Source organism: Rutidosis leptorrhynchoides, chromosome 1, assembly GCF_046630445.1.
Source record: "Rutidosis leptorrhynchoides isolate AG116_Rl617_1_P2 chromosome 1, CSIRO_AGI_Rlap_v1, whole genome shotgun sequence".
Taxonomy (NCBI): Eukaryota; Viridiplantae; Streptophyta; class Magnoliopsida; order Asterales; family Asteraceae; genus Rutidosis; species Rutidosis leptorrhynchoides.
In genome coordinates, this window is record NC_092333.1 from 96,094,825 (window position 1) to 96,122,682 (window position 27,858).

A 27,858-nucleotide genomic window follows, 5' to 3' on the forward strand; every position below is an offset into this window, starting at 1 on the left:
ACGTACAGTAGATGTATTTATCACAAAATTGAGTACAAATTAAGCTAAAAATGGCGACGAAGTTTTTATCATTAGCGTGCATACGTGGCACCGGTGCCCGCGACGGCTATTCCCGTGGATTGTCACCGCGGCCGCATTATCCGTCGATGCCGAAGTATCCGAAAGGAGTTTCGGTTGATTTGGAGAGTAATATGGAGCGATCGGAAGCTAGGGTTTTGTTTTCGGTCACCGGAATGACTTGTTCGGCGTGTGCCGGATCTGTTGAAAAGGCGGTTAAACGGTTACCGGGAATTAAGGAAGCTGTTGTTGATGTGTTGAATAATAAAGCTCAAGTTATGTATTATCCTAGCTATGTTAATGTAAGTTTTGATTTTAATTGTTTTGTTAATTATTGTGTATTTCTAAGGGCTAAATCAGCACAAATCTATTCATTTTTGGATTATTGTGTACCTTAGGTACCTCTTGTAACTTTGATTTGGCGGCTTAATGTATTCAAATTTTGAACAATTGATTTTATTTTCTTCAATTTAGAACAATAAATTAGGAACTTGCTTATTTTTTCTTCAAATCTAAAGTCATAATTTTGGAAAAATTAGTAACTTTTTTTTTTTTTTTTTTTTTTTTTTTATGTAACTTGGCCTATTTGTAATTTCTTATTCCATAAAAAAAAAACACAGAATTATATTATCAGCAACAAGTAGATAAGGAGTACATCTTATATGAATCTGGAACAATTGTAAATTGTAATGATCATTGTAATACTTTTAATTTCGAGTTAACCAGCCAAGTAACAAAAGCTTTACGGTCGATTTTCATCATGCTAATTGTAGGAGGAGACTATTCGTGAAACCATAGAAGACGTTGGGTTCGAAGCTACACTAATCGAGGATGAAACAGATGAAAAAGCTATTCAAATATGTCGAATACTCATCAAAGGAATGACTTGCACATCTTGTTCAAGTACAGTCGAGTCGGCTTTGAGGTCTGTTCATGGAGTACAAAGGGCCCAAGTCGCGTTAGCAACCGAAGAAGCTGAAGTCCATTATGACCCCATGATAGTAACCCATGAACAATTCTTAAAAGCCATTGATGATACTGGATTCGAACCCATTTTGATCAGTACAGGAGAGGACGTAAGTAAGATACACTTGCACATCGATGGACCATGGAATGATAATTCAATCGAGTTGATCGAGAAATCGCTTGAAGCGCTTCCCGGTATCGTAAAAGTTGAATTTGATACCAATATCAGAAAATGCTCTGTTTCTTACAAAGCAGATCTAACCGGACCTAGAAATTTTATTCAAGTGATTGAATCAACTGGATCAGGTTCGTTTAAAGCGAAGATATTTCCTAAAGGAGCAGTACGCGATTCGCATCGACAAGAAGAAATCACTCAGTACAAGAAATCGTTCATGTGGAGTTTAGTTTTCACGATTCCTGTGTTCTTAACATCGATGGTGTTTATGTATATACCTGGAATCAAACATTTACTGGACACCCAAGTTGTGAATATGATGACTGTAGGTCATCTTGTACGTTGGATATTATCGACTCCGGTTCAGTTTTTTATCGGTAGACGATTTTATACTGGTTCTTATAAATCATTACGCCATGGCTCTGCAAATATGGATGTTTTGATTGCTTTGGGAACAAATGCAGCTTACTTTTATTCAGTTTACTCTGTTTTAAGAGCTGCCACGTCAGCGCATTTCGAAGGCACAGACTTTTTTGAAACGAGCGCGATGCTCATTTCGTTTATTATTCTTGGGAAGTATTTGGAAGTAATGGCGAAAGGGAAGACGTCCGAGGCGATTGCGAAGCTTATGGATTTGACTCCTGATACCGCAACGCTATTGACCATTGACCGTGACGGGAACGTTGTAAACGAGGAAGAAATCGATAGCAGGTTGATTCAGAGGAATGATGTGATTAAGATTCTTCCTGGTGCAAAGGTGGCTTCGGACGGGTTTGTTACTTGGGGACAAAGTCACGTAAACGAGAGCATGATTACGGGCGAAGCTCGGCCCGTGGGTAAAAGGAAGGGTGACCCGGTGATCGGAGGAACGGTTAACGAGAATGGAGTTTTGTACATTAAAGCAACACGGGTTGGATCAGAAAGTGCACTTTCTCAAATAGTTCAACTTGTTGAATCAGCCCAAATGGCTAAAGCTCCGGTTCAGAAACTTGCAGACCGTATTTCCAAATTCTTCGTGCCTTTGGTTATTGTTCTCTCGTTTTCGACTTGGTTTGCTTGGTTTATTGCGGGAAAGTATAACGGGTACCCGAAATCTTGGATACCTTCTTCAATGGATAGCTTTCAGCTTGCGCTACAGTTTGGAATCTCGGTTATGGTCATTGCGTGTCCCTGTGCTTTAGGTTTGGCTACACCGACTGCTGTGATGGTTGGTACTGGAGTCGGGGCGTCTCAAGGTGTTCTGATAAAAGGTGGCCAAGCGCTTGAAAGTGCACATAAGGTCGGTTATTAGTTTCGCTAACATTTTTGTCTCATCCAGTTTTACATGTTTTAATATTAGTATTAGACTATTAGTTTGCAGTTTGCAAAATTTTATCAGGTCAAAACTTTATTTATATCGATTATGACACATAAACAGCAAGTTTATAACGTATATAGCCTATATGAGAACATAAATGAAAGTATATGATTGATTTTTAGCTTTAACTCTAAATAATACAGGTCAACTGCATCGTGTTTGATAAGACGGGGACTCTTACAATCGGCAAGCCACTGGTTGTTAACACCAGACTCTTGAAGAACATGGTGCTCGGGGAGTTGTATGAATTGGTTGCTGCAGCTGAGGTACACCTGCACAGCTTTAATTTCAGTAAAAGTATTCGATTATCATCTGCAGAATAATAATGATAAAAATTACGAGTATTAATTATAGGTGAACAGTGAACATCCTTTAGCGAAGGCCATTGTAGAATACGCCAAGAAATTTAGACAAGATGAAGAGAATCCTATCTGGGCAGAAGCAAAAGAATTTGAATCCATAACGGGCCACGGTGTACAGGCCATTGTTCAAAACAAAGAAGTTATAGTTGGAAATAAGAGTTTAATGTTAAAGAAAAACATTGGTATCTCCGTTGATGCTGAAGAAATTTTAACAGAAATTGAGGAAATGGCCCAGACTGGAATTCTTGTTTGTATAGATGGTCAACTCACTGGAGTTATCGCGATTTCTGACCCGTTAAAGCCCGGTGCGCGTGAAGTCATCTCCATACTCAAGTCAATGAAAGTTAAAGGTATAGTAGTGACTGGTGACAACTGGGGAACTGCAAATTCCATTGCAAAGGAAGTTGGAATCAATGATGTCATCGCTGAAGCCAAGCCCGAAGATAAAGCAGAGAAAGTCAAGGAATTACAGGTACCATTTTTTATTTTAATTTTTTAAAAATATTACGTTTTAAACAAGGTTGCAAAACTCGCTACTCGGGCAGTACTCGGTCGAGACTATTTAGGGATTACTCGGCAACTCAGGAAGTACTCGGATGTTGACCAACTTTTGACTTTGACCGATGTTGACCGAGTTTTGTGCGATTTTCAGTCATCCCTTGGCCGAGTTCTAACAGATTTTCCGAGTAATCCCGAGTTTTGACTGAGTTTGACCCAGTTTAACTGGGCTTTGGCCTGGTTGACCGAGTTTGACTGAGTTTGACTGATGCAGGTTTCGGGATATGTGGTGGCGATGGTAGGAGACGGGATCAACGATTCACCGGCACTAGTGGCTGCAGATGTTGGAATGGCAATCGGTGCTGGTACAGACATAGCGATTGAAGCAGCTGATATAGTCCTTATGAAAAGTAATCTAGAAGATGTAATCACAGCCATTGATCTTTCAAGAAAAACATTCACACGAATCCGTCTGAACTACATTTGGGCTTTGGGTTACAACCTTCTCGGGATTCCAATTGCTGCTGGTGTTCTTTTCCCATTCACCGGATTTCGCCTGCCACCGTGGATCGCCGGAGCCGCCATGGCTGCTTCATCTGTGAGCGTCGTTTGTTGCTCTTTGTTGCTGAAGTATTACAGAAGGCCGAAAATTTTGGAAAAGTTGGAAATACAAGGAATAACAACCGCTTGAACACGAGTCATTTGCGAAGCCTGTCTTTTAATGTGTATAGTAAAATAATATATTCGACCTGATGGTTTGATGTAGTTTAAGTTGGTGTACAAAGAATCATGTTGATATGGTTGTTTGAAAACTTTCAAAGATTAAAACTTTCATTTCTGGGTACAATTGTAAAACTACATAATCTGTAAAAAGTACTGTTCGGGCAACTACATAAGTTGTGAATCCAGTTTATTGAAATGTGATATTGATAACATAATCATCAAATAACTTATTGCAAATTAAGATACATCAAGTAGCAGTACGACATGCTGGATCATACAGAAATCAAGCCAACTTTCACTTCAGTTTGTTATTTCCAGATTTTCGACCTGATCTCCGAATTGTTTCTTGGCTTCAAACAGAACCGTATGAACTTCATCCCAATGAGGTGCAGTTGCACTCTTTATATCTTCGATCCACTGAGAAATTTTCTTGAAAGGGCTAAATATCCGCTCATGATCCTTCTCACTCAGAAGCTGAAAACAAATACAATATCATGTTAACTTGATCAAATATGTCTTTTAATGAGAACTTAAACGTATAATATGCTAGTAAGTTTTATCGTTACCTGAAGTTCCATAATTTCGCTTACTAAGCAGAGATCTGCTAGTGACGGTTCGGATCTTCCTACCAAAAACTTACCGTCTTTTAGCCAAAAAGTTTCAATTATAGATAATGATTTCACATGCATCTTCTCAGCTTCTTCAGCTGTTTGTGGGTTTAACGGGAGGCCTCTCAGTGGTAAAAAGACGGTGTTTATTTATAAGAACACCAACTGAAAGAAGTAAGTAAAGAATTAGCCATATGATTAAACCATCCTGGAAAATAAACTACCAAATAGATATATAAAATTTAGATTATTAACTATAAGAGTATCACCTGACCCACGGCGTAGATTTGAATGATGCCAGTCTAAAACAGAATGGACCTTGGCTCTTTCATATATATCACTCGGATACCTACGAATATATTAAGATAATATTATCCATGTTACAACAACAGTTTCGAAAATTTGATTCATGTCTAAAATTTCTCTGCTGATAAATAAGACTAAAAGATGAATTTCGACTCACCAGTGATTAGCCACTCCCGGAAATGCAGTAGATAAGTAGATAAGAATTGCGTGACTGCAAATAACACCATATGACACGCTCAACTCGAATTTTTTTACGAATGTATTCATATTTTTAATTCGTGGAATATAAAGATGTGCATAGTTCATTCATTTCATTGGATATTATAACGAAATAAAAACCTCTCAAACAGCTTAAAGTCTCTATTAGTTCACAGTATTTGATCTATGAACACCAGACTCTCAATTGAATAATAAATATGAATTATAAGAACAATAATTGAGAGAACACGATATGAAGATATATGAAAGATAATATTAATCGTGCAAAGATACAATCAGAAAGCAAACCGTACATCCCTATTTGTACAGATTAACACCAAATCTTCAGATTTGGTTTCCAAAACAACTTGGCTAAAAATAAGAAAAAGATAAACTTAATATTTAACAAATATGCAAATCACTTCTAAATTTAATCTTCTGGAGATAACACCGAATCAAAACATATCTTCTTAATATTTAAACATATCTCCAGAATCTTCCTTAGCTTAGCCATCAAGAAATCTTCAAATCGTTGACTTAAGAAACACCAGAGTCTGCAACCTCAGACTCTAAAACTGCAAAATACTTTGACTCATCATATTATAATTCCCAACAATCTCCCCCTATCTGATGATGTCAAAACAACCTGATCACCTACTTCTTCAACTTTGCATACTCTTTTTCAATCAGTTTACACTTGCTCTTCATAAAATGAATTTTCTTCAACATGGACAGTTTGTTGTACAAATGATCCAGCAATTTGACTCTAAAAGGATAAGTCTGCTCTGTCACACATCTGGTTAACAAACTGATCAACAACTCAATACTAGCTCCTTCAAACTGTTCAACCCTAATCAACATCCTTTGATTTCCATTTGTCTTGATCATCAAAGCATCCAAATACTCAACATACTTATCATCAACAAATTCTAAATGTTCAGGGACAGCATACCTTTCAACATGTCCCTTAGCTCTTCTCTCCTTCATAAACATTCCACAAAATACCTCATAATCCTTAAAACTTATAAACCCTTCTTCAAATACCAAATGTACCAACATATAAACTCTCTTCAACACTTCTTGCACAATAACTTGATCATCTGTATACTCCTGGATACACACAGCTATGCCTTTCCACTCACAAAAAAACCAATCGAACAATTTGATTCAATTTAACTCTTAATCTCCTTGCATAGCAGCAACCACAACAGCACTAGTGCTTCCTTGAATATCACCAACACCACCAACAGCAACCATTTGAGTATCACCAATACCCCTATCAGTTATATTCCCCCCCTCAATCTGATGCTCCCCCTCAATTTGAGCTCTCTTTGATTGCTCCCCCTCAACACTTGCAATACCTGCATCGTCTGACCTCTTTCTTTTCTCCCCATTTTTGACATCATCTAAAGGCAGAGATGATATGACCTTCCAAATTTTAGTCTGTTGATTTTTGAGGGAACAAATATCAGAAGCAAACCCAGTAAAGCATTGTCTCAATTCATCAACACCAACCATTCGTTTTTCCAGCTCAGCCAACCTGTGATTAATTTCTGTAACAGACTCTGAACCACCTGCACTAGTCAACCCCTGCATATTCCCAACCAACCTCCTTACCTCCAACAGCTCATCTTTTGAAACAAAATTATTATTAAAGTTAAGATTATTAATCTTAGACTGCACACCAGAGAGCTTGTCATCAAAACTCCTTAGTCAACTTGGTCAAAGCCTGATGTAGGCCAACCATGGTGACTGGTGCCTCAGTCTGAGAAGTAGTGCCAGAAGATAAGGGTAGGGTTGGTATGTCCTCACAGCCTTCTTGTTGAAAAGTAGGGCGATCTTTGAACATAGAAGGATTTGAGGCCTGTATCACACCCTGTGACATGAGTGTAACATTGGCAGCCTGTGCAAGAATGTGTAAGAATGGAACATTTTGGATGGGTAGTGACAGACTTAAGTCTGGGGTAACAGTTGACTTGGTCATTGCAGCTGGTTTTTGAATTTGGTTATTTGAGTCCAGGATTGGGACTTCTTCAAATAAGTCAACTGAGTGGGTTTCTTCAGTGACTGTAATGAGGATATCCAAGTTTACTATCCTATCAGGTTTAGGTTGGGTCAAAGCACTGCCTTCACCAACCTCTAGCAGAGGTGATGAAGTAGTACTAGAAGCACCTTGCCTAGTGAATTCTTGAGGTGAATTCACAAGTGCTGTAACATCTAGGGTTTTAAGTATGGTGGTATTCTCAATATGAACTGGTGAGTTCATAAGGTTGGTTAAATGGAGATTTTGTTCAGTAGCAGCGGGAGAAGATGGGTTAGAATGAGGTGGGATTTCCTCATTCATGTCCTCAGCCTGCTCTGTATGTGTAACATCATGGGGTGGAGTATACCGTTAATTCCAATGATACCAAAAAGGCTCTCGTTATTGGTTTTAGCCCCAATAAGGCTCTAGTGTGCAGTTCATCCGCGGGTTACAAGCTTGTGTATTCAAAGTTGTTCCCTGTTTCGAAACAACCACACGTCGAGTAAAATTACCGAGCCAACTAAACCCGGTGTCGGTGTAGGGCGAAAAAGATACTCGAGAAAGGCAATTTGTATAATTCAATTATTGGGTAACAACTTTGACTCTGATTGCTCAGAATCTGCAGGTTGGTCTGCACAGCCAAGATTGACCTAATGCATCATAACAGAAAGTTATCAAAAAGATTGACACAATCATTATCAAATTAATACTCCTGACAAAAAAATTTAAAAAGTTACCATTAACTCCCTTCATTAATACCAAATTTGACCCTTTTATTTTAGGAAATAGAATAAAGAAAAAAAAATTAACCTAAAAACAAAATTTAAAAAAAAAACTTTATTTGACTAAAGAAGGAAACAAATTTATACACAAAAATACACTTGAGTAAACTTTCCCAGACTCTGAACAATATTACATCACCCAGACTCTAAGAAAATAATTCAGACTCAAGAAATATCATCCAGACAACATTTCAATAGATGAATTTAACATTCCAAGTTGTCCAAGAAGATAAAAATGCATTTCTTCAGGAAGTGCTTTAGTGAAAATATCTGCCAATTGATCTTTAGTACCAATATGCTTTAAAAACACTTTGCCCTTCTCAACACAATCCCTTATAAAATGATGTCTGATCTCTATATGCTTGGTTCTGGAGTGAAACACTGAATTCTCAGTAATAGCAATAGCACTCTCATTATCACACATTATTGGAGTTTTGGTCAATGTTAACCCAAAATCCAAAAGTTGATGTTGCATCCACAGTAATTGAGCACAACAACTTCCTGCAGCAACATATTCAGCTTCTGCTGTGGAAGTGGCCACAGAATTCTGCTTTTTGCTAGTCCAGCTGACCAATTTTCCACCTAGCAATTGACATCCACCAGAAGTGCTTTTTCTGTCTAATTTGCAACCTGCATAGTCTGCATCTGTGTAACCAATTAGATCAAACCCTGAGTCTTTAGCATACCAAAGACTCAGGTTAGGGGTACCTTTTAAGTACCTAAAAATTCTTTTCACAGCTTTATAATGAGACTCCCTAGGATCTGACTGGTAACGTGCACAAAGGCATGTAGCAAACATTATATCAGGTCTACTAGCAGTTAAGTATAACAAAGATCCAATCATACCTCTATAGGTTGATTGACAGGTAGGTTTTCCAGACTCATTTTTATCAAGTTTTTCAGAAACACTCATTGGAGTTCTTAAAGTGGAACAATTTTTAAAACCAAACTTAGTTAACATATCATAAATGTAATTACCGTGGTTAATAAAAATACCCTCATGACTCTGCTTTATTTGTAGTCCAAGAAAATAATTTAAAGTACATAAATTACTCATCCTATATTCTTTAGACATTATGTCAGAAAACCATTTTCTCAAAAGTGGATTAGTAGACCCAAAAATAATGTCATCAACATAGATTTGAACAAGTAACACATCACCTTTCTCCTTTTTGATAAATAAAGTCTTGTCAATGGCTCCTCTGGAAAAATTCTTTTCTAGAAGAAATGTTTACAAGGTATCATACCAGGCTCTGGGAGCTTGTTTCAGACCATATAATGCTTTCTTCAATCTGTAAACATGCTTAGGAAATTTCTTACTTACAAAACCAGGAGGTTGTTTCACATACACCTCTTCTTGCAATTTACCATTCAGGAAAGCACTCTTCACATCCATTTGAAACACCTTGAAATCTTTGTGTGCAGCATATGCCAGAAACAGTCTAATAGCTTCAATTCTAGCAACAGGAGCAAAAGTCTCATCATAATCTATTCCTTCTTCTTGTCTATACCCTTGAGCCACTAACCTTGCTTTATTTCTAATCACAATACCATCTTTATCAACCTTGTTTCTGTAAACCCATTTAGTGCCAATTGCAGTTTTACCATCAGGTTTTGGAACCAACTCCCATACATCATTCCTTTCAAATTCTGTCAACTCTTCAGTCATAGCCTCAACCCAATCATTGTCAGCCAATGCTTCATATACATCTTTGGGCTCAATCAGTGAAAGAAAACAAGAAAAGAAGCAGTAGTTTGCAATAGCAAAGTCAGACACAGGTGTCTGAGAAGAAGAGCTAGGTTTAGGCAAACCAGTAGGATCCACAACATAATCCTCAAGATGCTTTGGAAGAACTATATTTCTAGATGATTTTCTAGTAGGAACAGCAGGATCCAAGGTGGTATTTGATGACTGATCACCCTCTTGAATAACAACAGACTCATCTTCTTGTGGAACTTCTTCTGTATGAGAATTATCTGCAGAATCATTTTTCAACCCAGAAAAATTAGGTTCATCTGACTCAGACTCTGAATCCAGAGTCTGAACACTGTTTCCAGAAATTAAATTTGACAATTCACCAAGTGCAGATAGTTCAATCCTGAATGACTGATCCATTTCTAAAGAACTTTCATTAAAAGAAACATTAATGGATTCTTCAATCTTCATTCTCCTCTGATTGAATACTCTGTAAGCTTTAGATACAGAAGAGTATCCCATAAAAATACCTTCATCAGATTTTGGCCTCATTTTATCAAGCTGATCCCTATGATTCAAGATATAGCACTTACACCCAAATACATGAAAGTAATGAATAGCAGGCACCTTTTTATGGTATAACTCATAGAGAGTTTTGCCATGTTTCTTCACAATCAAGGACCTGTTTTGAGTATAACAAGCTGTATTAACAGCTTCTGCCCAGAATCTGAGTGCAACATTTGATTGGCATAGCATAATTCTGGCTGCTTCGATAAGTGTTCTATTTCTTCTTTCAGCAACTCCATTTTATTGTGGAGTTTTAACAGCAGAGAAATTTTGACCAATTCCAGACTCTTCACAAAAGTCAATTAAAGTAACATTTTTGAACTCAGTGCCATGATCACTTCTCAATTGCTTAACAAGAACACCTTTTTGAACCTGCTCTCTCTTGATTAAATTGATGATTTCTTCAGGAGCATCACTTTTTGCAGCTAAGAAAATAACCCATGTAAATCTAGAATACTCATCAACAATCACCAGAGTATATCTTTTCCCACCCAAACTACTAGTGTTCATTGGACCAAATACATCCATGTGAAGCATGTGAAGTGGATCACTTATAGTAGCTAGGGTTTTTGAGGGAAACTTTGCTTTGGTCTGTTTACCCATAATACATGCAGAACAAGGTTTATTTTTCTTAAAAGGTTGTTGTGGAAGACCTCTTACAAGCTTCTTTGATGTTTTTAAAATTAAGATGAGAAAGCCTTTTGTGCCAAAGCCAATTAAGTTCAGGGACAGTCTGAGAGTACAGACATGTTTCTATTCCAGCATCAACAGAATCTAGATCCAGCATATACACATTTTGAAATCTCCAGGCTACAAGTGTTGGTCTTCCTTTAGGATCATAAATAATACCAGCTTTCTTTCTTAATCTGATCTCACAATCTTCATCAGCAATTTGACTCACACTTAGCAGATTATGCTTCAACCCTTCAACTAAAGCAACTTTCTTAAATGAAACACTTCCAGCTATAACAGTACCATAACCAATAGTCTTTGCAACTGAATTATCACCATATCTTACAGAAGGACCTTTCTCTTGAACAAACCCTACAAGATGCTCTTTGCATCTAGTCATGTGTCTTGAGCAACCACTATCCAAATACCACATGTTACCCTGTTACACAAGACACAAGACAAAAGAAAATGGTTAGTTTTTAAGGGGAACCCACTATTTGGGTTATTGTTGACCGCCTCACCAAATCTGCACACTTCCTAGCGATGAAGGAAACTGATACAATGGAAAGACTTGCTCAGCTGTACATCAAAGAGGTTGTATCTCGTCATGGTGTACCTTTATCAATCATCTCCGATCGCGATCCCCGTTTTGCTTCCAGATTTTGGCGTTCTTTGCAAGAAGCCATGGGAACTCGTCTTGACATGAGTACTGCTTATCATCCTCAGACTGACGGGCAAAGTGAACGAACGATTTAGACCTTGGAGGACATGCTGCGTGCATGTGTCATTGATTTTGGAAAGGCCTGGGAAAGGCATTTGCCACTCGCCGAATTCTCGTACAACAACAGTTATCACTCAAGCATTAATGCTGCACCTTTTGAAGCATTGTATGGTCGTAAGTGCCGATCTCCTATTTGTTGGGCCGAAGTAGGCGAAAAGCAAATCACCGGACCCGAGGTAGTTCACGAAACCACGGAGAAGATTGCTCAGATCCAAGCTAGACTTAAGACTGCCCGTGATCGCCAAAAGAGCTATGCCGATCTTAAACGGAAAGACTTTGAATTTAATGTTGGTGATCGTGTAATGTTGAAGGTTGCACCTTGGAAAGGTGTGATCCGTTTTGGAAAACGTGGAAAGTTGAACCCACGATACATTGGTCCTTTCGAAATCTTGGAACGTGTTGGACCAGTTGCTTACCGTTTGGATCTACCAGCACAATTGAGCTCAGTTCATCCTACCTTCCATGTGTCAAACTTGAAGAAGTGTCTTGCTGCACCCGAACTCATCATACCATTGGAAGAACTTACTATCGATGACAAACTCCACTTTGTGGAGGAACCTGTTGAGATTATGGATCGTGAGATCAAAACTTTGAAACGCAACAAGATTCCGATTGTACGAGTACGATGGAATGCCAAACGAGGACCTGAGTTTACTTGGGAACGAGAGGATCAAATGATGCGGAAATATCCTCATCTTTTCCCGACTCCTCCATCTACTTCAGCTTAAATTTCGGGACGAAATTTTCTTTAACAGGTGGGTAATGTAACGACCCTGGAATTTCCAATGTTTATTTATTAATAATTATTATTATTAATACATGTGATTAAACAAATGTATGTTATTACATTTACATGTTGCCATGACTAAACGTACTTGACTTTAATTGCCCGAAACGTCTTTATGACACGCGAAACTTACACGAATAATATTTTCAAGTATTATTTACATTCATGATTGATTTTATTAATCATTTTAATTAACTATGGTGATTAGTTAGTTACTTGGGCTTTAATTGGACTTTTATTGGATTACTTGTTAATTACTTACAAACTTGGGCTTTATTTTTGTACATGGACTTGATTAGCCCACCCTACATTATTAATGGACTTATTAGCCCAACACTACTTGTAAGTATCAAGTTAAATGGAAACTAGTTAGTTAACTTGACTTGGAATCTAGTTTGCATGTAATCCCCATGAAACCCCATCTATTAACCACCCTTTTGAACTTTAACATGCTAGTAACCATAAGACTTCTCCCTCCCTCCATTTTGCTGCAGAAAAACGTGGCCTTAGAGCCTTTTGATGGGAGTTTTGGTTTTCAAATTTCACTACTTACTTCATTCACATTTACTCTTTCATTTTACACACACATTACTTGCATACTTTTCTCTCTTTTCTCTCTCATTTTTCTCTAAAGATTGTAAGTATTATGAACAACTTTTCTTCTCTTTTCTTTGTCCCAAAACCGAATTACAAACACCCCATAATCATCATCATCTTTTGTTACTTGTAGTTTGATTACTTGTTGTTGTTAGTTTGTTACATGTAATTGTTAGTTGTTCTTTACTAGTTACAAGATCAAACTTTCTAGTTTTGATTCTTCATCTTTATCTTGTTATAACAAGAACATCAAGAACATAATCTATCTAGTTATGTTCTACATATTTTGTTTCAAAAGATTAAAGTTCATAGTTGTATAAACTCATTACTTGTAGTTCTTGAAGTAACTTTAAAGTTACTTCACTTAAAGATCAACTTGGGTTGAATCTTTAAAAGTATGAGCAACTATGAACCATTTTCTTATTTAGTTAGTTTTCTACTTTATTTTGTTTCAAAAGATTTAAAGTTTATAATCTTTATAATTGTTACTTGTGTTCTTGTTTGTTGTATGTTACTAGAATACCACCTTCATGGTTGGTTTAGGCTTATCATTCATTTTCTTTATTTCTTATTGTTAGTTGCTTACTACACATTTGAACAAGGACATGAAACCAACAAGAGCTTACACTTTGGTGCAAGTATCATGGATCCAACACTTGGTTGTGATCTTTCTTAGTGTTCATGAACTTGTTCATAAACTTACATGTAACCTTGGTTCATCAAACACTTACAACACTTGCACTTGAGTTATGATGGACAAACCTTGGTCAAAATGATGTTAACACATCAACGAGTTGTATACTTGAAGCTATACGCATCAAGGATGAGAACCGTGATGAACATCAAGCACCGAGACAACCGGAACTCTCCAAAACCCACTGTTCTGTCCAAAACCTACTGACCTGATGCTTCTGGAACAGACCAGTAGACCTGGGCTGTTCTAACCTTGATTTCTAGATAGAACTTTTCGAGTAGATAACTTTTCATATAGGACTCGTCTTAATCCGAGTTACGGTTTAGGATTTATGGCCCTCCGATCGTTACCATGTCCTTTAACGTTGTGCAGAAATTTCTGACCTACTCGCACTTAGACCGTCGCCACGGTCAAACCAAGACGAGTTTGCTTCTGTAAATTTTACCACACTTAAGGGACTCATAGACGGAGCCATGACCACTGGTCTCACCTTAATTCAGTAAGGGTAGAGGCCGTGGTGACTGACCGAAGTCAGCCTTTGTTTTAAACGACTTTCATAAACGAGTCTTACTTGTTACCTTTTGTTTAATGATGATTGATGATGACCCTTATGACCTTAATTACGTACTTGTAAACCTTTTGAGACGACTTATTGACTTAGTGCTATTTGACTTAGGTTGAGGACGTTTGGGCCGATACTTGCACACCACTTTCCGACTACTACCTTACCATTACTACTAATCATTGTGAGTTATAGCATTCCCTTTTTACTTTAACTTATTTTGGGAACTGAGAATACATGCGGATTTTATGTTTTACATACTAGGCACGAGTACTTAAACTTTATATATGTGTGGGTTATATAACGGCAGAAACATTCCCTTTAGCTCGGTAACGTTTAATCATTGGTTTTTGAACCGTGAACGCGAATCTTAGATATGGATCCATAGGGTTTGACATCCCCACTCGGGCTAGTAGCGCTAGCATTTAACGAGTGTTTAATACTTCGAGGTTATACGCACTTGCCAAGTGCACTTTAAGGGGGTACATTAAACGTTAAGTTAGTTACCGGGTGCCCACGGTTAAGCATATACTTTTACATACTTTTGAAACGCTCGTTGTAGCACTGAAATCTCGTGGCCTACTTACATTACTGTTATACTTAAACTATAGCTCACCAACCTTTGTGTTGACCTTTTTAAGCATGTATTTTCTCAGGTGCTTGAAGTCGCTTCCGCTATCTTACTAGTCGTGCTGTAGAACCCGCTGCCTAGAGTTGTTATCGCATGACTACTTATGTTGCATTCAAACTTTTTACTTATGAATTTATGTTATGTAACGACCATTATGGTCACGTACACTTATTTAATGCTTCTACTTAGCGAAGCATACTTTTGATTTGTAAAACAATTGACGTATGTTATGACGTCACTTTTATTATGAATGTAAACTCTGTTTTGAAAACGCATATAGTACTTAACCTTGTAATGATCCTGTTGTTGATGGTCCGTACATGATGATTTAGTACGGGGCGTCACATTTGGTATCAGAGCATTGGTTGTAGGGAATTAGGATGCATTAGTGAGTCTAAGACCGACCCGAGTAGGATTCACTAATAGGGCTAATCTACAACTTGTTAGTTTACTTGTTTCCGCCGAACTTACTGCATGCTGCTGCTTACTGTTACCGCTATATGCCGTATGCTACTACGTGATTTCACTACTTCATGCTATTACTTGCTTTCGATTGCATGCTAGTTTCGTACGATTACTGATATTGCCATGCTACTTATTGTTATACATGAATTAAACTGTTGGCCTATTATTTGCTTGCTTTATGACATACTGACATGGAAAATTTATTTTTCCTTGTTCAGATGTCGGACGTTCCACCTACTGACATCCCGAGCGGCTCAGGCCCCGTTGTTCCACCCACTGCTGCACCTGTTGCTGCTGCTGCTGCTGCCGACATTCCGGCCCCGACACCCACTGGCGACCCCGGCGCCTCTAGTTCTGGAGCTAGCTCTAGTGTGCCTATCCCGGCGTCTTCTTCCAGACCCCTGAGGCAACTGGCTCGCATTGGTGGCATGGAGATCCCCGCGGAGTTCGGGGAAGGACCCTTCCGTAATCACTGGCGCACACCTTGCCGACGCACTGCCGACGGCCGCTTAGCCGTGATCACGCCAGGCCGACACCGACAGATGTTGGCCGCTTTCGGATATGTTGAGCCACCCGCGCCACCACCGCATGATTCAGATGACGGTTCTTCCACCGATGCTTCTTCAGACGACACCTCATCTGACGACTCCAGTGATGAGGAGGATCCCGCTGACCGACCGATTCAGGCACCTTCTACCCCGCCGAAGAAGCGGTATCGCTTCGCTGGCATAATTCCTGGTCGTACTGTCACTGACGCTTATGGTCGGCGTCGTAGGATCACTGCTCGTAAACGGCTGGTGCCGTACCCCGCCGACCCACTGATATTACCGTCTCCACCCAGAGCCGGGCCATCCACTTCAGCACCACCGGCTCCACCTGCACCGCCAGCACCACCTGCCCCACCATCTTCCTCTAATGAGGAAATGAGGCGGGAGATTGAGATTCTCCAGACTCGAGTTACTGAGCTCGAGGAGCAGTTGGCTCATGTTTTGGACATCTTGTACCCACCATCGCCGTAGGACTTTGTACTAGATTCTGTATTGTAATCTCTTTTTGTAATTTCATATTTCACTTATGTAATGTACGAACTTATTGTAATGTATGAACTTATTATCATTAATGAATGAAATTTGTGTTGCTTACTCCTTGCGCAAGTGTTCTATTTATGTTATCATATCATGGTTTTGTGGTACTTATATATGCTTGCATTACTTAATCAACATGTGTTGTGCTGTTTTCATGTTGGTTGTTATATACTATATTATTATTATTTGCATAATGGATTTTGACTTGAGTCAAAATGCTTGTATAGAACATCATGGCCAACGGGAGATCTATCCCCACCGCGGCACAAATTGAGGAAATGATTAACGAGCGAGTCGCTGCTGCACTAGCTGAAAGACAACCCCAAGTTCCACCACCACCGCCTGTCAATCCACCTGTCGTCCGAGATGGGTGTACTTACAAGGAATTTCAAAACTGCAAGCCACACTACTTCAGTGGCACTGAGGGACCCGTCGGTCTCACCAGATGGTTCGAAAAGTTGGAATCGGTATTCAGGGTTAGCAATTGTTCTGAGGCTAACAAAACGAAATTTGCATCTTGCACGCTGTCTGATGGCGTGCTCACATGGTGGAATACCATGGCCCAAGCGAAAGGAATTGATGAGGCGTATGCTACGCCTTGGGAAGAATTTAAATGTGCTATGATCGAGGAATACTGTCCGAGAACCGAGATTCAAAAGATGGAAATCGAATTTATGCAATTGAAAACCGTAGGGAACGATCTTAACAGCTACAACCGTAGGTTTTTGGAATTGGCTCTTATGTGTCCAACCATGGTCACCCCCGAATTTAAGCGTTTGGAGAAATACTTCTCGGGACTTCCTAAGTCCATCAAGGGTAATGTTACCTCATCCAAGCCACCAAGTGTTCCCGAAGCAATGCGCATGGCGCATACTCTCTTGAATCAAATCATCCTTGACGAGCCGGAGAAGGCTAAGTTTGAAACTGTTAGTGGTGAAAAGAGGAAATGGGACAACAACCACAACACAACAGGGGTAGGAACTATGATCAAAACCCGGTAAAACGACATGAAGGGTTCAGGCAAAACAACAACATACACAACAACAACACCAACCCCAACAACAACAACCGCACCAATCCGAACTACAAAGGAACCTTACCACAATGCAATAGGTGCTACAAGCACCACACTGGGTATTGCAATGTTATCTGTGAGAAGTGCCAACGATCTGGACATATTGGCAAGGATTGCAAGGTTACCACTTTGAATGTGAAGCCAAACCACAACAACAATGGGCCTAAGAAGTGTTATGAATGTGGAAAGACGGGCCATTTCAGAAATGAGTGTCCTAACAAGCGTAAGGATGGCGGACCACCACGTGCTAGAGCCTTCAATGTTAATGCAAGGGACGCTCGCGACAACCCCGACTTGGTGACAGGTATATTCAAGATCAACAATCTTTTAGCTTCTGTCCTATTTGATACTGGTGCCGATAGGAGCTATGTGTGTAGACATTTTTGTGATAAGTTAGATTGGTCGTTAGTTCCTTTGAAGGAAAGTATGCTTGTCGAGGTCGCCAATGGAAAACTTGAAAAGGTTGACCATATTAGTCGTGGAGCTATTATCAACATAGCTGGTGCAGATTTTGAAATTGATTTGATACCTATCAAACTGGGAAGTTTTGACGTGATCGTCGGTATGGATTGGTTGAGCAAGATAAAGGCCGATGTTATCTGTGGAGATAAAGCACTTCGCATACCACAAGGAGATGGCGAACCACTGGTTATCTATGGAGAGAGATGTACCTCGAAGTTGAACCTCATTAGTTGCGTGAAAGCGCAAAAGATTATGAAGAAGGGACGCTTTGCTGTCCTAGCACATGTGAAAGCGGTAGAAACTGAGGTGAAGAGCGTGAACGACGTTCGAATTGTGAACGAATTTTCCGATGTCTTCCCAGAGGAATTGCCTGGATTACCACCGCCGAGAGCCGTAGAATTTCAGATTGATTTAGTGCCAGGAGCTGCACCTGTAGCTCGTGCACCTTATAGACTCGCACCTTCCGAGATGCAAGAATTACAGAGTCAACTACAAGAGCTATTAGATCGAGGGTTTATCCAACCAAGCTTCTCGCCTTGGGGCGCACCTGTGTTGTTTGTAAAGAAGAAGGATGGATCCTTCCGTATGTGTATCGACTACCGTGAACTCAACAAATTGACTATCAAGAATTGATATCCTCTTCCACGAATTGATGATCTTTTTGATCAACTACAAGGATCGAGCGTTTATTCAAAGATCGATTTGCGATCCGGATATCACCAGCTGAGGGTGAAGGAAAGTGACGTGATGAAAACTGCATTCAGGACCCGTTATGGTCATTATGAGTTCCTCGTGATGCCATTCGGTTTGACAAATGCACCTGCCGTATTCATGGATCTCATGAATCGTGTCTGCAAGCCTTACTTGGATAAGTTTGTTATCGTCTTCATAGATGATATCCTCATCTACTCTAAGAGCGAAGAAGAACATGAGCAACACCTTCGGCTAGTGCTTGAACTCTTAAGACAAGAGCAACTTTACGCCAAATTCTCCAAGTGCGAATTTTGGTTGAAGGAAGTACAGTTTTTGGGTCATGTTGTGAGCGACCAGGGTATCAAAGTTGATCCCGCCAAGATTGAAGCCATCAGCAAGTGGGAGACCCCCACTACTCCAACGCATATTCGCCAATTTCTAGGTCTCGCCGGTTATTATCGAAGGTTTATCGAAGGATTTTCTCTGATTGCGCGTCCTTTGACCGCACTGACTCACAAGGGCAAGAAGTTCATTTGGGAACCCACACACGAATCAGCATTCCAAATTTTGAAGAAGAAGTTAACCTCCGCACCTATCCTATCACTTCCTGAAGGCAGTGACGACTTTGTTGTTTATTGCGATGCATCGAAGAGTGGTTTTGGTTGTGTACTAATGCAACGATCAAAGGTTATTGCCTATGCCTCCCGCCAATTGAAGATTCACGAGCGGAACTACACTACACATGATCTTGAACTTGGAGCCGTTGTCTTTGCACTCAAATTGTGGAGACATTATTTGTATGGAACTAAGAGCACTATCTTCACCGATCACAAGAGTCTCCAGCACATCTTCGATCAGAAGCAATTGAATATGAGACAGCGTCGATGGATCGAGACGCTCAACGACTACGATTGTGAACTCCGTTATCACCCTGGCAAGGCCAATGTTGTAGCTGACGCTTTAAGCCGAAAGGAGAGGACGGCACCTCTCCGTGTTAGGGCTCTGAACATCACCATCCATTCGAACCTCAACAACCAGATCAGAGTAGCCCAAGTTGAGGCTCTCAAGGAGGAGAACATATCTCACGAGCATTTGAACATACTTGTCTCTCGATTCGAGGTTAGAGAGTCTGGACTCCGATGCTATGCCGGAAGAATTTGGGTACCTTACTATGGAGATCTACGAAGCCTGATACTTGATGAAGCACACAAATCGAGATATTCGATTCACCCCGGTGCAGGTAAGATGTACCACGACCTTAAAGAACAGTATTGGTGGCCGAATCTTAAGAAGGACGTTGCGACTTATGTTGGTAAGTGTTTGACTTGCTCGAAGGTTAAAGCCGAACATCAGAGACCTTCTGGGTTACTTCAACAGCCGGAAATCCCACAATGGAAGTGGGAAAGGATCACGATGGATTTCATTACTAAGCTGCCGAAGACGGTGGGCGGATGCGATACTATTTGGGTTATTGTTGACCGCCTCACCAAATCTGCACACTTCCTAGCGATGAAGGAAACTGATACAATGGAAAGACTTGCTCAGCTGTACATCAAAGAGGTTGTATCTCGTCATGGTGTACCTTTATCAATCATCTCCGATCGCGATCCCCGTTTTGCTTCCAGATTTTGGCGTTCTTTGCAAGAAGCCATGGGAACTCGTCTTGACATGAGTACTGCTTATCATCCTCAGACTGACGGGCAAAGTGAACGAACGATTCAGACCTTGGAGGACATGCTGCGTGCATGTGTCATTGATTTTGGAAAGGCCTGGGAAAGGCATTTGCCACTCGCCGAATTCTCGTACAACAACAGTTATCACTCAAGCATTAATGCTGCACCTTTTGAAGCATTGTATGGTCGTAAGTGCCGATCTCCTATTTGTTGGGCCGAAGTAGGCGAAAAGCAAATCACCGGACCCGAGGTAGTTCACGAAACCACGGAGAAGATTGCTCAGATCCAAGCTAGACTTAAGACTGCCCGTGATCGCCAAAAGAGCTATGCCGATCTTAAACGGAAAGACTTTGAATTTAATGTTGGTGATCGTGTAATGTTGAAGGTTGCACCTTGGAAAGGTGTGATCCGTTTTGGAAAACGTGGAAAGTTGAACCCACGATACATTGGTCCTTTCGAAATCTTGGAACGTGTTGGACCAGTTGCTTACCGTTTGGATCTACCAGCACAATTGAGCTCAGTTCATCCTACCTTCCATGTGTCAAACTTGAAGAAGTGTCTTGCTGCACCCGAACTCATCATACCATTGGAAGAACTTACTATCGATGACAAACTCCACTTTGTGGAGGAACCTGTTGAGATTATGGATCGTGAGATCAAAACTTTGAAACGCAACAAGATTCCGATTGTACGAGTACGATGGAATGCCAAACGAGGACCTGAGTTTACTTGGGAACGAGAGGATCAAATGATGCGGAAATATCCTCATCTTTTCCCGACTCCTCCATCTACTTCAGCTTAAATTTCGGGACGAAATTTTCTTTAACAGGTGGGTAATGTAACGACCCTGGAATTTCCAATGTTTATTTATTAATAATTATTATTATTAATACATGTGATTAAACAAATGTATGTTATTACATTTACATGTTGCCATGACTAAACGTACTTGACTTTAATTGCCCGAAACGTCTTTATGACACGCGAAACTTACACGAATAATATTTTCAAGTATTATTTACATTCATGATTGATTTTATTAATCATTTTAATTAACTATGGTGATTAGTTAGTTACTTGGGCTTTAATTGGACTTTTATTGGATTACTTGTTAATTACTTACAAACTTGGGCTTTATTTTTGTACATGGACTTGATTAGCCCACCCTACATTATTAATGGACTTATTAGCCCAACACTACTTGTAAGTATCAAGTTAAATGGAAACTAGTTAGTTAACTTGACTTGGAATCTAGTTTGCATGTAATCCCCATGAAACCCCATCTATTAACCACCCTTTTGAACTTTAACATGCTAGTAACCATAAGACTTCTCCCTCCCTCCATTTTGCTGCAGAAAAACGTGGCCTTAGAGCCTTTTGATGGGAGTTTTGGTTTTCAAATTTCACTACTTACTTCATTCACATTTACTCTTTCATTTTACACACACATTACTTGCATACTTTTCTCTCTTTTCTCTCTCATTTTTCTCTAAAGATTGTAAGTATTATGAACAACTTTTCTTCTCTTTTCTTTGTCCCAAAACCGAATTACAAACACCCCATAATCATCATCATCTTTTGTTACTTGTAGTTTGATTACTTGTTGTTGTTAGTTTGTTACATGTAATTGTTAGTTGTTCTTTACTAGTTACAAGATCAAACTTTCTAGTTTTGATTCTTCATCTTTATCTTGTTATAACAAGAACATCAAGAACATAATCTATCTAGTTATGTTCTACATATTTTGTTTCAAAAGATTAAAGTTCATAGTTGTATAAACTCATTACTTGTAGTTCTTGAAGTAACTTTAAAGTTACTTCACTTAAAGATCAACTTGGGTTGAATCTTTAAAAGTATGAGCAACTATGAACCATTTTCTTATTTAGTTAGTTTTCTACTTTATTTTGTTTCAAAAGATTTAAAGTTTATAATCTTTATAATTGTTACTTGTGTTCTTGTTTGTTGTATGTTACTAGAATACCACCTTCATGGTTGGTTTAGGCTTATCATTCATTTTCTTTATTTCTTATTGTTAGTTGCTTACTACACATTTGAACAAGGACATGAAACCAACAAGAGCTTACACTTTGGTGCAAGTATCATGGATCCAACACTTGGTTGTGATCTTTCTTAGTGTTCATGAACTTGTTCATAAACTTACATGTAACCTTGGTTCATCAAACACTTACAACACTTGCACTTGAGTTATGATGGACAAACCTTGGTCAAAATGATGTTAACACATCAACGAGTTGTATACTTGAAGCTATACGCATCAAGGATGAGAACCGTGATGAACATCAAGCACCGAGACAACCGGAACTCTCCAAAACCCACTGTTCTGTCCAAAACCTACTGACCTGATGCTTCTGGAACAGACCAGTAGACCTGGGCTGTTCTAACCTTGATTTCTAGATAGAACTTTTCGAGTAGATAACTTTTCATATAGGACTCGTCTTAATCCGAGTTACGGTTTAGGATTTATGGCCCTCCGATCGTTACCATGTCCTTTAACGTTGTGCAGAAATTTCTGACCTACTCGCACTTAGACCGTCGCCACGGTCAAACCAAGACGAGTTTGCTTCTGTAAATTTTACCACACTTAAGGGACTCATAGACGGAGCCATGACCACTGGTCTCACCTTAATTCAGTAAGGGTAGAGGCCGTGGTGACTGACCGAAGTCAGCCTTTGTTTTAAACGACTTTCATAAACGAGTCTTACTTGTTACCTTTTGTTTAATGATGATTGATGATGACCCTTATGACCTTAATTACGTACTTGTAAACCTTTTGAGACGACTTATTGACTTAGTGCTATTTGACTTAGGTTGAGGACGTTTGGGCCGATACTTGCACACCACTTTCCGACTACTACCTTACCATTACTACTAATCATTGTGAGTTATAGCATTCCCTTTTTACTTTAACTTATTTTGGGAACTGAGAATACATGCGGATTTTATGTTTTACATACTAGGCACGAGTACTTAAACTTTATATATGTGTGGGTTATATAACGGCAGAAACATTCCCTTTAGCTCGGTAACGTTTAATCATTGGTTTTTGAACCGTGAACGCGAATCTTAGATATGGATCCATAGGGTTTGACATCCCCACTCGGGCTAGTAGCGCTAGCATTTAACGAGTGTTTAATACTTCGAGGTTATACGCACTTGCCAAGTGCACTTTAAGGGGGTACATTAAACGTTAAGTTAGTTACCGGGTGCCCACGGTTAAGCATATACTTTTACATACTTTTGAAACGCTCGTTGTAGCACTGAAATCTCGTGGCCTACTTACATTACTGTTATACTTAAACTATAGCTCACCAACCTTTGTGTTGACCTTTTTAAGCATGTATTTTCTCAGGTGCTTGAAGTCGCTTCCGCTATCTTACTAGTCGTGCTGTAGAACCCGCTGCCTAGAGTTGTTATCGCATGACTACTTATGTTGCATTCAAACTTTTTACTTATGAATTTATGTTATGTAACGACCATTATGGTCACGTACACTTATTTAATGCTTCTACTTAGCGAAGCATACTTTTGATTTGTAAAACAATTGACGTATGTTATGACGTCACTTTTATTATGAATGTAAACTCTGTTTTGAAAACGCATATAGTACTTAACCTTGTAATGATCCTGTTGTTGATGGTCCGTACATGATGATTTAGTACGGGGCGTCACAGATTTGACCTTTTCATTGATCTTCCTAATTCTGTATTTAACCTTTTAGTTTCTTCTGTGTATGCCATTTTATAAGTGTCAAGTTCTGCCTCACATTTTTGCAATTCTTTAATTTCAGCATCTTTGTCTTTGATGACATTTTTAAGATCAAAAATTTGTGTTCTTAACCTATCAATATCTTCTAAACACCACTTAAAGTCAAGCAACAAGTACTGAAACATTCTCACTTTTTCATTATCAAGATAATTCACAAAGTTTTGTACCTTATAGGCAGAAGCTTTATTGCAAGTAGAGTCCTTATCCATCATCTCAACAGCTTTCAGATCTTCCTCAAACTTGCTAGAACCACCATCCCTTTCAATTACAGCCATAAGACACTTATCCTCTTCCTCATCAGATGATGAATCTTCATCCTCCCATACTTCTGTGTACAAAGCCTTCTCCTGATCTTTGTTCTTTGACTTTTCTGCTTCACTCTTCAACTTCATGTACTTGAGCTTATACTTTCTTGCCTTGTCAACAGACTTGTTGGTATTTGAACCTCCTTCACTCTTAGACCAGCAATCTGCAGCTATGTGACCTATCTTGCCACACTTAAAACATTTAGCTTTCTTTGGATCAAAAGTACTCTTACCTTTACCCTTCTTATAACCAAACCTTTTCTGCTCAATCCTTTGAGTCAAAAGAGCCACCTGCCCTTCCAGATCTTGAATCTCCTCATCTTCATCAGAATCACTATCATCATCAGAAGTTTCATCACTTTCAGATTCAACCTTGCTAGAATAACTGGAGAATAGTTGCTTATTCTTCTTTGTGGTAGCCACCAATGCAGCTTCTGGATCTTTAACAACCTTCTTAGCATTAATCTTGTTCTTTAATTGTGTTTCTTCAAAATTTGATAGTATGCCAAACAGCTCACTTAATTCATAGTTGTCTATCTTCTCACTGATTACCATGGATGTAATCACAGACTCAAAATTTGAAGGTAACAATTCAATGAACTTTTGACACAATACCTGTTGTGTTTTCTCTACGCCAACACTTCCAAGATCATTAATTAGAACCTGAAATCTTGAATGGAGATCACTCAAGGATTCTTTAGGCTGAGCAGCAAAGTTTTCATAACATCTTATCAGATTCTTCTTCTTCTGAGTCTTAACAACTGTGACTCCTTCATAGTCATTAAGCAAAAGATCCCACATAGCTTTTGTAGTTTTGGCATGACTTATCTTTCTAAGAATCGGAACAGTAACAGCATTGCCTATAATACTCCTTATCTTGCTATCAAGCTTGAATTTTATGGCTTGTGCTTCAGTCCATCTATCTCTTGGAGTTTCACGAAAATAAGCAGGTTGTGCAGCAACAGTATCTGTGGCAGGAACAGCTTCAACCATTGCACCAGGTATAATAGGTCCTGTTGTGAGGACTTGCTCAGCATCTTCATGAATGGAACCCAGAAACCAAAGAACTTTCAGTTTCCATGTTGCAAAGTCTGTGCCATCGAATATTGGCACACCTTTTCCAGCCATAACTGGGGTTGGAATGGTACTGGTAGACATCTTGATCAATATATGGATCGTTTTAAAAGATTACCAAGTTGAATTTACACCTTTCCCGCTCTGATACCAGTTATTAGTTCACAGTATTTGATCTATGAACACCAGACTCTCAATTGAATAATAAATATGAATTATAAGAACAATAATTGAGAGAACACGATATGAAGATATATGGAAGATAATATTAATCGTGCAAAGATACAATCAGAAAGCAAACCGTACATCCCTATTTATACAGATTAACACCAAATCTTCAGATTTGGTTTCCAAAACAACTTGGCTAAAAATAAGAAAAAGATAAACTTAATATTTAACAAATATGCAAATCACTTCTAAATTTAATCTTCTGGAGATAACACCGAATCAAAACATATCTTCTTAATATTTAAACATATCTCCAGAATCTTCCTTAGCTTAGCCATCAAGAAATCTTCAAATCGTTGACTTAAGAAACACCAGAGTCTGCAATCTCAGACTCTAAAACTCCAGACTCTAAAACTGCAAAATACTTTGACTCATCAGATTATAATTCCCAACAGTCTCCATGAACTATTGCTGGAACTTGAGACATGGGATTTATTTCTGCAATAAAACAGTACAAGTAAAAAAAAAAAAAAACCTTTTGTGAAATTGATACTTTTATGATCCATCCATGTTCAATTAAAAACAAATGCACAAATTTTAACACAAAACAACTAAGAGATTGTAAGTAATGAACCTTTATATTCAGGGGCATGTTGTTCATTTTCCAAGATATTTATGGTGAATTCCTCAAATTCTATTCCATTCATCCTTCAAATAACATCAAATACAATTAGAAGCCAAGATTTAAAAAATATATATATAAATTACTATATAACACCTACCCCACATCAATCAAGAATCAGTCTAACAATTAAGCAACACAGAGTATAATTATGAAATTACAGAAACCAGTTATTATTATTATTATTATATAAAAAGAAAAAGTGGGAGAAAATATATAAACAAACTTGCAGAAGATGAGAATGGCACGTGATGGTTGGGACATTCGATCACAATATATTTTCAGCGTCGTCATTTTGCTTCTCATAAATGGATTACAATCCCAAATTCTATATATCTACACCAACGAATAATACTCACCGGTCACAGATTAAATATCAACTAGATCACAAATTCACAATATATTTGTGTCTCAACTAGATATTTAGAATCATTATAATTTTAAATTTGGTTTCTAGCCAATAAAAAAATATCTGAAAATTAAATAGTCTTATTTCTCCTTTCGCTACTATTTTTTGTTTTTTGAAAAAAAAAATAAAATAAAATCAAAATAAATATAAATATTTATTGATTATTTGTTAACAACAACGGTTGCTTATGAGGTAAATGACGGTTATCAAATTGTACAACACTAACACTTTAACACATATACACAACCGTTAGCAAAATCATAAAACAATTTTACAGATAATTGTTATCGCAAAACTATTAAGTAATCGCTTTATACAAATAATTTAAATTAAATGTATTAACTACAGCCTTAAAATTCGTTAATAAAATTAATATTTATTTTCATCTTTTAATATCATTCAATTCAATAGCATAAAAATGTAACCATCATTATATAGTCCAGTGGTTGAGGCTCTGAGTTCCTTGCAAGAAGTCTCAAATTCGAATATCATATAAGACGAATATTTAGTGGTGGTTAAGGATGAATTGAAAACAACCAGATAATAATCCTGAGTTTTGATGATCAAAGGTGAAAGTGACTAAACGAATATAAGACAAAAACAAACAACCCTAATTAAGAAGGAAGTGAAACAAACACAAACCTCTAAACAAATCACGAAGGTTCACCAATGATGACTCTGGATACACAAACAAGCCCAAAAAACGAAATACTAGAAGAATGAAAAATCATATCCAAGAAGTACAAATTACTCTCATCAAGGTTAACTCAACTGGTAGGAAGCAAGACCATCAACAAAACACCCAAGTGTTTGGTAGATGGACATCACCGACGTCTTCCATGCTCGTCATGAACTTAGTAAACCTCTCTTCAGTTCGGAACTCGAAACAATCTTTTTCTTTCACTTACATTTACGCTGAATTTTTTTTTCAAGAGAAAG

The 27,858-nt window shown here is 38.5% G+C and overlaps 1 protein-coding gene and 1 pseudogene across 1 annotated transcript; one reads left to right on the forward strand and one right to left on the reverse strand.

Annotated features, from left to right (window-relative positions):
• Positions 1 to 4,358, forward strand: LOC139886485 (probable copper-transporting ATPase HMA5). Its single transcript, XM_071870318.1, has 5 exons — positions 1 to 359; positions 831 to 2,477; positions 2,699 to 2,821; positions 2,910 to 3,389; positions 3,690 to 4,358. The coding sequence occupies exons 1-5, from the start codon at positions 51 to 53 to the stop codon at positions 4,104 to 4,106; spliced, it is 2,976 nt and encodes a 991-aa protein (XP_071726419.1). The 5' UTR covers positions 1 to 50; the 3' UTR covers positions 4,107 to 4,358.
• LOC139886488 (glutathione S-transferase T1-like) lies at positions 4,227 to 26,959 on the reverse strand (annotated as a pseudogene).
• Positions 26,960 to 27,858: the final 899 nt, after the last annotated feature.

What these genes read in the sequence shown, in the direction of transcription:
- LOC139886485 (XM_071870318.1), top strand. Translation starts at nt 51, where the DNA reads ATGGCGACGAAGTTTTTATCATTAGCGTGCATACGTGGCACCGGTGCC. An exon ending in CGCTTGAAAGTGCACATAAG is followed by an intron (nt 2,478 to 2,698) that starts GTCGGTTATTAG and finishes TAAATAATACAG; the next exon opens with GTCAACTGCATCGTGTTTGA. An exon ending in AGAAAGTCAAGGAATTACAG is followed by an intron (nt 3,390 to 3,689) that starts GTACCATTTTTT and finishes TGACTGATGCAG; the next exon opens with GTTTCGGGATATGTGGTGGC.